General features: G+C 45.5%; 1 protein-coding gene across 13 annotated transcripts in view; it reads right to left on the bottom strand.

Moving 5' to 3' along the window:
* Positions 1–12,932, bottom strand: part of RIMS2 (regulating synaptic membrane exocytosis 2) — a 2,919,733-nt gene that overhangs the window by 624,235 nt on the left and 2,282,566 nt on the right. For all 13 annotated transcript variants that reach the window (XM_069621474.1, XM_069621475.1, XM_069621476.1 and 10 more), the window contains 2 exons: positions 10,017–10,126; positions 4,735–4,767 (listed from right to left, as the gene is read on the bottom strand). In XM_069621474.1, coding sequence (XP_069477575.1) covers positions 4,735–4,767; positions 10,017–10,126 — 143 coding nt within the window. The remainder of the gene's footprint in view (positions 1–4,734; positions 4,768–10,016; positions 10,127–12,932) is intronic.

Raw genomic sequence — 12,932 nt, 5'->3', positions numbered from 1 at the left:
CAGGTCCAGGACAACCTTCGGGCCAGCCTGGTTGATCTTGTGTACCACAAACATCCTGGAATAGTACCCAGAGCCCCTGTCTGAAAGAGGAACCAGTTCTATTACCTGCATCTCAAAGAGTGAAAGGACCCCCCGTAAAAGAGCCGGTCACCCGATCTGACGAAGTGGAGGAGAGGATGGTAGAGGGAAAGAAAGAGGAAGACTGAAGCCCGTGAAGACTACGGATAGGATCCACGGGCTGTTCAAAAGATGCTTTCTGGTGCCCTGGAAAAGAGCCAAATGGCCCCACACAGGCGAGCTGTGTTCCTTAACCTTGACATCGCTGCTTCTTGGCATCAGGGTTGGGCGAAGATGAGGGGGAGTAGAAAAGCCTGTGTGACGTCCTCTGCTGCTTCCTCCTGTTGTCGCAGGGCGACCTGTCTGGCCTCTGTGTACCACGGTCCCAGAACCCCTTGAAGCCAGAGAAAGCGCAGGGTGTGAACTTGGTCCTGGTCTGAGGCTGAGGGAAAGATTTCTGTAAAGGCTTTGTCAGGATGACCAAGGACTTGGGGGTTTGAGTGGAGGTTTTCTTCTTTGTCAACTCGTCATTGGTCGATGAATGAAAAAGGTCCACGCCCTCAAAGAGCAGATCCAGGATCCGCTCCTGCACGTCAGATGAAAACTTAGTGGCGTGCATCCACGCCGTCCTTCTCATCTTGATACCATGGAACAACCCTCTGCTGGCTGTGTCAATGTGGGAGACCAAAGACTCCATGAGGTCCTGCGCAATGGCCTGGGTGTCTGCCAGACCAGCCTTGAAGAAAACGTGCTTGTCCGAATGGAAGTCGGGACGAAATTCCCCGAGCTCCCACCACAGCTTCTGGCTAGCCGCGGGCCAGAGTGCGTCTGTGTTGGCTTGCTGCAGATGCAGTCCTAGATGGAATAACAGCGGTTTCCCAAAGACTCAAGGACCCCTTGGAGAGGAAACTGGGAGGTGGCTCCTGTAGAGGAAAATAATAAAGTCGATGATTTAGAATACAAGGAGGCCACATGAGCCTGTCCAACTTCTTGTTCATCTGGGCATTGTCACTGGGCTTCCCCCAGACCTTTCACGCCACCTGCAGGACATCCTTCTGGAGAGGGCTGCCAGACCGGATCGTGGTGCGCTTACCCAAGACCTCTGCTAGCACTCCCGACTCCTGAGGGGCTTCCTCAGGCAGAGGGACCCTCAAGAACTCCGCCAGGCTCTGAAGGGAGTCATGAAAGGCTTTAACGGATGCTAAGGGTTCATCGTCCTGGGCGTCCTCATCCTCTTCATCGCCCCCCCCACTTTTTTCGCAGACCGAGGGCAGCCCTGTCCCTGGGACACAGGTGGCAAAGGGGTCCCCCCTTATTCCAGTGCCAAAGACAGGTCCAACAGCTGTTGAGGGGAGGCGTTGGTGGTACAGGAGGAGGTGGAGCGGTCTGAACAACCGGTAGTGCCTGGACCGGGGGAGGGACCAGCAATGGAACCGTCATCGCTGGAGGATCGGGAGGAGTACCCAGAGGAGGGGGCCGAGGAGCCACCACCTCTGAGATTACCTCAGATACAATGTCCTTCAGGAGTCCCTTCCTCTGAGGAGAACACACGAGGCAGAGGAAGCACTCAAAGAAGCGGTCCTCGCAAGCCTCCGGCTCCCTAGGTGCCCGGCCCTCCGAGGCACTGCACCTCTGCTCCTGAACAGAGTGCTGAGGTGCCAGTGGTGTGTATCCATAAGGTTGTGATGGGTAGATGTACCCCTGAGTAGACCAGAACCCTGTACCGTACAATCTGCTGCTGCTTCCAGCGGGAAGGGCACTGGGATCATCCTGCAAAGCCCATTAGATGGGCGAAAGCACCTGCGGGCCTTGAGTTGAATCCAGGATGCCGCTGGTCTGGCAGGCTCTCCCACATGCCCCTCTGCCATCTTGAAACCTTGAGCGATGCACTGGGCGGGAGGGCGTGAAGACCCTGAGCCACGAGAGGCCTCAGACATGGGAGGATACAGATTGGGTCTTGCACCCGAAGCAGAAGCATCAACCTCAGAGATCACTCTGGTAGGTGCTGAGCCCTCTGCCGGGCGACAGGTAGTTGTAACGCCCTGGCTCATGACCTCAGATGAAGCTCCGGTAGGCTGGACACCCTCGGCACCTGTGCCGGTAGCCATGCTGGCTCGTGCCGAGGACAGACTTTTGGAGGTGGCACTCGACAATCCCTTACTCCCTTGGTTTGAAGAAGACAAACTTGATCGCCCTTCTGAGGACAGCCTGGTTGGGGCCCTGAGCCCCTAAGCTTGGGAGCCGGTAGCCAGGCAGGCCTCAAGTCTGTCCACGAAGTGCCCAGAAGAGCCCCAGGGCCCCTCGGCTTGTGAGCCGGTAGCCTTAGAGGCTTTGGACCTGTCAGAACCTGAAAATGAACCCCGATCCATGGGAACACCAGGGAAGGAGTCGCTGTGCTGTAGAACCGTGCTGAACAGAAGGCCTACATTGTCTTGATGAGAGGTCCTGGAGACAAAGTCCTTAAGGTGGTGCGGAGGAGAAGTGTGGAAGATTTCTACCGTGACAACTGATTCTTCAATGCCATGTCCCCTAGAGCGCTGCAAGCCGAACATGCGTTTCAGCGGTGGCCGGGCCCCAATCACTCAAGACAGAGTGCATGGGAGTCTGAGGCCGTGAACGAGCGGTCGCATGAGACACAGCTCCTCAATCCTCCTGCAGCCGACATAAGCCAGGGGAGGCAAGGCACCGAAGGGACGTTATATAAAATTGAAAAAACACAACAGGGAGCAAGCGGAATGCTAAAAAAAGTCTCCACGCTGGCTGCGAGGTCCGACAGTGTCAGTACGTAAAAAGGGACTGGGGTGAGGCGCTGGAGGGCGGTGCTTCGGTGGGGCATTCCCACGCCCGAAGCCGCGCCTCTGTGCGATATACTACATTTAAAGGGGAAGCTCAATTTTTCACTGCCAAAGGTTCCGGTACCGTCCCCATGTCGGAGGGACGCCCCACAAGGATGGAGGAAAGGGGATGGGATGTGTGAGAAAGAGTGGTTATGGGGAGCCCCTCCAGACCCAGACAAATTTGGTAATGGTGAATAAACAAGCAGTGCAGTTGGGAAACTGCAAGTTGAGGAAGAGAAGGTGGAATCTTCTGCATGTATTGGTTAATCATTCTTAGTCGCGTCCAGGAATCCACAGCAGGCAAAGGCTGTTCATGGCAGCAGTAAAGGTTTGATTAACATATTGGGTGTCTAGAGTTCACATGCAGGGGTAAATAGCAATGCTTTAGAGTCAATCTAACCCACCTATGCAGCTTACATGAAACCAAACGGATTCCTTAGGGTTTCATGTAGAACAAAAATACAGCAAAACAAGAGATCCAGATGTATTTAAATGGTAACTAAAATCTCTTTCTACAGCAAATTTCATCTATGAATCTTGAAATTAAAAAAATAAGGTTGCATTATTCATAACTGCCTAATTTTCTTGAGCGTATTAAAGGCCAATTCAAATTCGAACATTGTAGAATACATGTGAATTAAAAAAAATATTGCTGCAAAGAAGTATTGTATTCGCGCTCACTGTTGATCAAGGTTTAGAGCATGGTTGCTCAAGCAATAAATGGGATATTAATATCACTGAAAGGATTAAGTCACATATCATGTACTAGCTATAATTTAATACTTTAGCTTCCACTCTTTGGGACATCATCAGTGAAACAACCTACAGAAAGCAGCAAACTACCTTAGCCAGCAACCGATGGATATACAGTATGACTTTAAAAGGATTCAGTCCTGCCAACACAACAGAAAACTGAGCGTGTAGCAATGTCGACTTTTGGAAGTCTGCATACGTATTTGATTTTTAGAAACTTACATTTTCTTTTTAAGAGTTTAATAACAACTCATTTTTAGAACTAAAATAACTAACAACTTTGGCTTGGCATTTAGCCTGATTGAAAACATCTGGAAATGGGGTCACGTGGGAATAGAAAAGCTTCACCAATAAGAAGAGATAGTAGTCAGCAGCTCAAACTTTACTTTTCTTATGAAAAATAATAACAGTAATTTTATCACATCAAGTGATGTTCATCAAACACACACTGTAGCACTCTTGCAAGTACAGAACATAGGAAGGCACATAATAGGGTGATGGATCGGAGAAATGATCATAAAATACAAGTTCGCGATGCAACAAGGAAATAAAGGGCATTAACAAATACCAACAGAGGAAGATAAACTATACATAGAACACCCACACACAAAGGGCCTAAATGACACAAACAGAGACTGCAATTGATATTATCTGGTTTCAAAAGGAACGAATGGCTGGGATTGTTAATTGAGTGTCATTCATTAACTGCTTAGAATGTCGGAAGACACTGGATTTAGAGCCTTCTGAAACGGCGCAGAGCAATTAAGCTCACATACCAACATTAAATACTCCAACACAAAGGGGCACATTGAATTTGACACTATGCAACATGGTGGAACTTTGCCCCTCTGAGGTGAGCTAAAAAGTTGATAATGAGTTATTCAATAACCTATCCCAATTTAAATAAAGCAAATGTTATTTCTTCTGTTTAAAGGTTGTAACTACTTTAGCGTTGCAAGAGGTCTTGATTGCCCTAAATACACAGCCTACACATGTGCATAAATATCAATTGCAGTTGGGTTTATTCTTGCTTAGAAAGCCCCCGAAAGGCCGAAAGCATTAAACAAACCCTCCGTTTTGTACAGACCTTCATAAAGCTCTATCTCCTTGTCTCCATTTTCTAGGGAAAATAAAAATGGGGAAAGAGAAAGGACCAGAGTACAGGGGTTAAAACAATTTGCAAAAACACAGTATGCATCTTCTTAAAAAAAAAAGTGCACCAAACTGTTCTGATTTTGCAAAGGACCACATGACAAAACTACTGTTCTGATTTTGCAAAGGCCCACATGACAAACCTGGGTACAGCTTAGAACTGTTCCATCTGACAGTAGAACAACAGAAAAAGCCAACATTGCAGCCACTGTGGAAATTACAAGACAGCCACAAAGACACAGCACTATACAATTTATAAATATACACTGGCCCGTAATGGCAACACCTAAAATATACAAGATAAGTAACCATAAGGTGTCTTACTTTAAAGGCTGATATATGTCATTGGAACTAAATCAAGCAAACCCTTACAGATGATACGACATAACCAAGATTTGCATTTGTATTTATTTAAGAACAGCAAGCCCTTTTGAACAGAAATTACTACAAGTAGACAATAACAGAGACGAGGGGCAGTCCTCGGGTAAGTGGCCTTTAAATAAGAGCATTGCTGAATTGAAGTCCTAATACCGGGTGGAGAAAGCACAAGAATAGATACATAAACAAGGGACAGGAAATGGATGACATTACAACATTTTTCATGTTTAGAACCTAAGGCCAGTGTTTACATATTTTCAAATTACAAACAGTAGTCTGAGGGCAGAATGCTGGGGATGGGCTTGGCAGTTAGTTTGGACAGGAGGGTGGAGTATTCCGTGGTCTCCTTCCATTATCTTTCAGGTGCAGTGACCCTCGTTTTGAAAGTCCATCTGAAGAGATGGATTTGTTTTTCAGGGGGAGATCATTTCAGTGGAGCAGGGCTAGCAGGGAAAGGTAGCGAAAGTGTGAGGAGGCACAGGGTGATGGTGACTGGTAGGTTGTGAAAAGGAAAGGAGCAGAGAGTTTGAGAGTACAGTGAGATGCATAGCACGAGGTAGAGGGGAGGCAAAACCATGGATGGATTTATATAGGAATAGCAGGAATTTAAAGAGCAATTTTGCATGAAGAGCCATTAAGAGGATTCGACTAGGTTAAAAGGGGTGCATGTTTCCAAGTGGAGAACTTTGCTGAGCAGAGCAAAAGAATAGAGGACTAGACCAAGAAGTAGGCTCATTCTAATATTTAGGAAGTTGAGTCTAGCTGCGGATGTAGTGGACATGATGAGATGGAATAGTTTCAGATCATTGTTAACAAGAGCCCCAATCTTGGGTGAGGAAATCAGTTGGTGATAAAAATGAGGGGCCGGGGTGGTATTGGCCCTGGAGGCAGGGAGAAGAATGACTTCCATCTTTTAAGAGTTGCACACGAGGCAACATAGAACCATTAGTGGCAGATCACAGTTAAGCCATCAGTTCTGCATTCAGACGTTGCAGGGGTGAAGAAGGAGAAGGAAAAGAATATCTGAGTATCATCCAAGAAGAGTTGATTGTTAGCCCCAACTGAGGAAATGGGAGTTATATAGGGCGAACAACGGTGGGTCTAGACCTGACTCTTGTGAACACCTACAAAGAGGGGGGGAGGTGCTGGAGTCCCATGAAAGGGAAAAGGGACGATCAGAGAAATAGAAAACCACCCAGTCTAGTACAGTGTCCTTTAAGCCACGGAGGAATGATCCACAATGTAAAAGTCAGTAAAAAGGTTTAGAAGGATGAGGATGGACGAGAGGTGAGAGTGGTGTGTAGTGGTAAGAGAATTGATGACATGGATAAGCGCAGTCTCAGTAGCGCATTTGTACCGGAATGTGGACTGGAGGGGTTTCAAAAGTTAGTGTAACTCAAGATAGTTGACAATGAAGTTGAACACAACCATTTCAGGGATTGTATATTGGTGTGCCCATAAGACATAGGGCCTCATTACGACCCTGGCGCTAAGTGTTTAACGGCGCCGTAAAAGGCTGCGGCGCCGTTAAACACTTAGCGCCTTACTACGAGGTCCCTTTGTGGGACCCGATCTTAATGGCTGGTCTACACCAGCCGTTAAAGTAGGGACCCGTAAAGGGACCTTGGTGCTAAGTACGGTACCGCAATTTGCGGTACCGTACTTAGCGCCTTCCCCATTCCCATAGAGCCCTATGGGGCGAAAATGGGAATGGGGACGGGCCATGGTTCAATGGGGAATTACCGCCCCGCCAACCTTGGAATGGGGTGGTAATTCCCCATTGAACCATGGCGGACCCGTTACAACACCGGCACCAACCATGGTGCTAATAGCGCCATGGTTTAGCGCCGGTGTTGTAATGAGGGCCATACAGTATTATGTAGTTATGAAGAATTATTTCAGTGATAACTGTGCATTTAGCTTTTTAACCATTTCAATAAAAAGTGACCTCTGAGACTAGTTGAAACCTGTTTTGACAATAATTTAGACCATTTTCCTGTTTTTCAAATATTACTCATGTTCTACTAGCCAACTTGGGCCATTACCAGAATTGTTGACACTGGTCCCATACGCATCTGCCCACTATGTTTCATGCTTTTCTACATGGCCCCTTCCTCTCTTCTTCCTCTTATGTACATTATAAAAACTTAAACGAAAAGATCGAATTACAAAATCACTGACACCACTAGTCCTCATTTTGTATTTCGAACTTTTGGGGGGGGAGGGGTTTGTGGTCCCCCGCAACACATGTATTGTTTGTGGGGGACAGCCGCGCAACGCCCGCAGACCATAATACCAAACTAGGGCAGCGGGAGACATCCCTGCAACCCTCGCTTCCCTAGTTCGGTATTTTGGTAGTACGCATGCAGTCTTTTATATACAATATTTCTGCCCAATCCCTCCTCTCGCTGTCGGAACCCCCCGTTCCAACATTTCATAAGGGTACTCCTACTTATCACATTGAATTCCTCATTCCCACCCAGGTCTTCCTGTTGACATCCCCTAACCTGAACGTTGCCAATGGGTAATAAGGAAATTGAGATTCAGGTTTACTGTAAAAAAAAAAAAACGAGAGTAGTATTTTACAGTCATGAGCGTGATACGTCCATTAAAAAGGCTTTTTGAATCTACCGGGGACAATACCCAAAAATATTTACATATATTGACCACACACAACCAACCCTAGATTATCTTTTATCCTGATATGGAGGCATCACACTTCCAGACAACAGTCACCAGATTAAATGCCCGGCCTGCAGATATAAGAATACAATCTGACTGCTTATACTTTCTACTTTTTCTCACAGTGCTTATTCAAATTTTCCAGCAATTAAGTTTGTGTTCTTGTGCTCGTCAGTCACTGTCGTTCAGTAACCTTTAGTACCCAGAAGCAGTCAGTGTAGTAGGAAGTGCTATATAAAGCGCACTTTCCTTGAATACCATATTTCTTCTTTATCTAAATACCAGATCAGAAAATGTGTTTATAAGTTTCAAACTTGTAATATGCTTTAGAAAAGAAATAAAATCAATCCTGTGTTCTTTTGTTCCCCTGTTTCACTATTCTTCCTTTTTAACACAATGGGCCTCATTACGACCCAGGTGGTAAGGGGTTAACGGCGCCGTAAAAGGTGTCGGTGCCGTTAAACCATTACCGCCTAATTACGAGGTCCTTTTGCGGGTTCCGACCTTAACGGCTGGTTTTACCAAGGAACCTGCAAAGGGACTTTTGAGGTAATTACAGTACCGCAATTTGCGGTACCGTAAATACCGCCTTCCCCATTCCCATTGAGCCCTATGAGGAAAAAATGGCCAATGGTGAATGGGGAATTACCGCCCCGCCAACCTTGGAATGGGGCGGTAATTCCGCCATTCACCATGGCGGAGTTGGTAAAATGCCGGCGTCAACCATGGCGCTAATAACACCATGGTTAACGCCAGGGTCGTAATGAGGCCCAGGTACTGTGACCAGAAAAGTGATTTTTAAAATCTGAATCGGCATTTTAAAAAGGACAGCGTTAACAATTTACACACAGCTAACAACCATAAAAACATGCACATAAGATGAATGTCTGAAATTTGGGCGACCACTGGCAGAATAAATATCAGAACTCAAATGTTTGTACATCTTTAAAGTTATTATAACATAACACAACGTGTTACCATTGTTGCCTTAACTTAAGCAAGTTTCAACACATTTGATTGTTACTGCATAATTATGTTCTGTATACGTCTTCCGAGTCGTATGAAATAATAGTATACTATCAAATGCTGCTTTTGCTTTAAGAATCTTTGAAACATTACAAAACATTAGGACATACAACAACGGATGGTGGTTGGGTGTGGTCAATGGGATTAAAAAGCATTAAATACCAGATACAACATTGCCAAACTGGCTGGCGGAATGAAGAGGGGTGAGGTGGGATTTATGAGTTTGTATACACTAAAAGTATTAATTTGGTTAGTAACGTCTGCTGAGCATAGATAAGCATGTTCACTGCATTCAAACTGACATAATGGCAATGGGCCTCATTACGAGTAAAACCAGCAGGCTGCCGCCGGACTCGTGAATTTGTCGGGCACCTGGGTTGCCGGTAACAGCAGGGAATTGTAACCCCGCTGGTCCGGGAAGTCAGGCGCCGGAAAAATGGTATTCCCAATTCCCCATTCCCATGGGAATGGGGGACACGGAGGCACCGGCACCGCAAATATCGGTGCCGATGACTCCGTGAAATTCTGCGAGCGGCTGCAGTTCCGCCCGCCAGGTCAGACCTGGCAGGCGGGAAGGCAGCCGCACGCAGACTCAGAGTTTGCCGGACCGGTATCAACGGTGTCGGTGCGCTTACCGGCACCATTGTTACCGGACTGGCATGCTCGTAATGAGGCCAAATGTTTGTTATCTCTTTGCTGTGTGTTCCTAGATTCTTATGGTTAAAAAAAGTCATTTCAGCTAAACAGCCACACATGCTCATCGCCACCTAGTCACCATCATTGGACTTCACCTCCACAACAGAACTACATGGTAATGCTGCAATGCACTATGGGTATGCAAATTAGTGGATACGCTTGCTTTTTGCTTCTTTTGAGAACATTGTCATTGTCTCTAGGTTAGTATGTCTTTGCTGTGTGATTGTAGAACGGCAATTCACGACATCCATCTACCAGCTCTATCTAGCCAATGAAGTGCAAATGCTCTCAATCTTCTGCCCAATGTATGAACATTGCCTTTCTTCTACTTCCAAATGAAAATCAGGCATTTGAGCAAACAAAATAAGAACATCTTTAATCAATCATGATTGAGTTACATACAAAAATAAATAGCACATTCTCAAAAAGACTTACTTCTTTCCAGGGTCCCTTTTGGTGGAAGCTGTGGTAGCTGGCGACCTCTGCGTCCAGCCAATGGCGTGTTTGAAGGGCTTGTCTGCACAGACCCAGTGCGAGGATGTGACCTGGAGAACATATGTTAAATTGAGAACAAAAATGTAAAAGACACATTCATGGGAAAGAAGCAACTTTAAAAGATAGGAAGATGTTTGTCACTCATTGAGTAGTTATGGCGCCCGTTTTCAAAACAGACTTAAAACTACATATGGAAGGAAGAGAAAGTGCTGCAGAGAAATGGTTTTGCAGGTGAACGCTTTGCAGGAGCAGTGCAGTTCTCAGTTTCATAACCACGGACCGCAAACATTTTTGAATAACAAGGCTTCGCATTTGTAGAGCTATAAACGCACAGACACACAAACCCACACAGACATAGACACATAGACCAACGTATGCAGATCTGCACCTATGAATGCCCGTTTGTAGATCTATAAAATGTGGATGGTGGTGTACGGATTTTAAAAGTTTTGTCAACTGTCCCTTATTTTAGAACTTCTCCCAACTGTCCCTTTAGAATGAGCTGTGGGATTAAACAGGAAGGCAAACTATTTCTGAACAGTCATCAAGTGGGAAATCCACTTTTTTGTACACTTCAGTGCAAACACAGAACTACTTAAGAAGCTATCAGCGTCCTACCATCCCGAGGCTGACTTGATCATTTCTTCTGCCTCCATATCCCCACATGCCTTTTGTTTCTTATTAACATCCTTTTTGAAGGTAGAATCAGGTAAAGTTACTTTAAAAAAGAGTAGTGACTTCATTATTTGTTGTTAGCTAATTACATTTTTTTAGCAGCAAAACAAACTAATTTGTAGCAGTTGTCCCTAAAGTAGCCTATGTCAAAATGCCTTTTGAAAACACCCTCATCTCGACTTTTCAGATAATTGCCCCACAGTAACGAGGGTGCCATCCCACAATTTGGCAGAGCTGAGGTAAGAATAATTGTATTTTCTTCAATTTGTCATTCCCTTTTCCCTTCCCCACATTTCTTTTATCAGCACACTAAGGCATGGGTCTGTAACTTTGGCTCACCAGTATTTTTCTTCAATCCTAACCAGCAAAGTTAATGGTGAGGCTTCATGGAAGTTGTAGTCCAAAACATCTGGCGTGCAAAGGTTGACGAACCCTGCACTAAGGGCTTTTTTTCGTACTGTTGGAGACAACCTCCCTGGGTTGAACGAATGAAACCAATTTTAAAATGTCTGTTATGGCATGCAAACCAGCCTAATGAGCACGTGCCTACCCAAAGGTCTCTTGGTGATGAACAAACATGGCTGCTGTTAGCATAATGGGAGCAGGCAGGAGAACGGCTTCAATGGTAAAGCCACGATTTCAGCTTTTTAGGAATAGGCCAGTGGTCTTGTGTCACTCTTAATTGTATACGGCCTCATTACAAGATAGCCGGTCCAACTCCAACTCTGCAGGTAGGGGCTCTGATCTACTGGCAGGCTTGACCTGCCAAAAGATCAGACCCCTACCAGCAGATAAATGCCTGAATCACCAGCACTGTTACTAATGGTGCCGGTGATTCGGGCAACCCCATCCCATGGAGTCCCATAGGACTCCATGGAATGGGAAGTTACCGGCGTATTCCCTGCCCGTAATATCCTAGTAATATGGGGATATCGGGCGGCATAGATGGTATGGTAGTTCCCGGTATCCTGACAGAATTACCGGCGGGATACCAGGGAACTCATAATGAGCCGACTAAGTGCCATTACCAAAAAAATGGTCAGCCACCAGTTCCAGATTTAAGAAACTTTGGAACATATAGAAAGGGCTGGTTTGAATAATGAAGCGTTTATTAAAGGGCCCATGGTAAAAGATCAGAATACAAGAATGCTTGGTCAGTCTGATGGTAAACTCCATATGCCATAAATAGAGCACTGACCTGATAACTTGATCAGGCGTTCAAACAAAGCAAGAGGAGTCTAGTAATAATGGGTAGAACATCATGTCTACTAGATCAGGTTACTATGCCTGGGGCCACATTTCAAATGTATTGTAAATGGCATAAAAAATACTGCAGCAATCGGAGATTAATACATTTCCAGTAATCTAGCTTGGCATTAATTGGCTTTAAAGTTCAGAGCTGTAAAAACCGAACATCAAGATAGTAGCAACCTTCTGAATGGAACCGTTTCTCATCTATCTGAACACTTCGGTCTTCCATTACCTGCACCAGTTAGATTTTTGCCACAATTGCAGAGTTTCGGTTTTGCTGCCTTTCAGTTGTAGCTTGTGATGTTTAATCAAAAAGTAGGCAACCTAGTGAAATATCATACCCTGCCTGAGTACTGTTTTGCACCAGGACACAGAAAGGAATGGGAGAAGTGCTGATGGTGTCAAACGAAGCAGAAAGATACAGTAGGACCAATGCACCGACTAAGTAATGTATTGGTCAAAATCTCACAATTAGAGATACTAGGTGTTTTTTCCAAAAATAAGAAAAGATTGAATCTGCATTGTTGTCTTCCATTCCAACTTGGCAAATTTGCGGGATTGACTGAATCAAGCAATCAAGCCAGCTATCCTGAATATTTCTGCTCTCCCACCGTCTCCCCGGCTTTCTAATAATGTTTCCCATGCTAGCCCTACTGCTTAGACACTCTCTCCATTCTTTTCTCCCATTCCTTCCAAACTCTAGCCCTCTTGCACATTGCACTATTTCATTCTTCAAGTTCACCACCCCATTCCGCCACGTTCCTTCCCTTGACTTCACCCAAACATCATCCCTCCTATATGCCATCACTAGGGCCACGTCACTCCTTTCTTTGATTTAAACCACCTGCTGGAATACCTTCTCACTGATAACTGAATAGCACTTCTTGGGCATGTCAAACTTCCCCAAATCACGCAGACCCTACAGCTTGA

The sequence above is a fragment of the Ambystoma mexicanum genome, chromosome 5q (genome assembly GCF_040938575.1).
Source record: "Ambystoma mexicanum isolate Mex_15411 chromosome 5q, UKY_AmexF1_1, whole genome shotgun sequence".
Classification (NCBI taxonomy): domain Eukaryota; kingdom Metazoa; phylum Chordata; class Amphibia; order Caudata; family Ambystomatidae; genus Ambystoma; species Ambystoma mexicanum.
The sequence above is the reverse complement of the archived record's forward strand: the minus strand, read 5'-3'. Positions and strand labels throughout refer to the sequence as shown.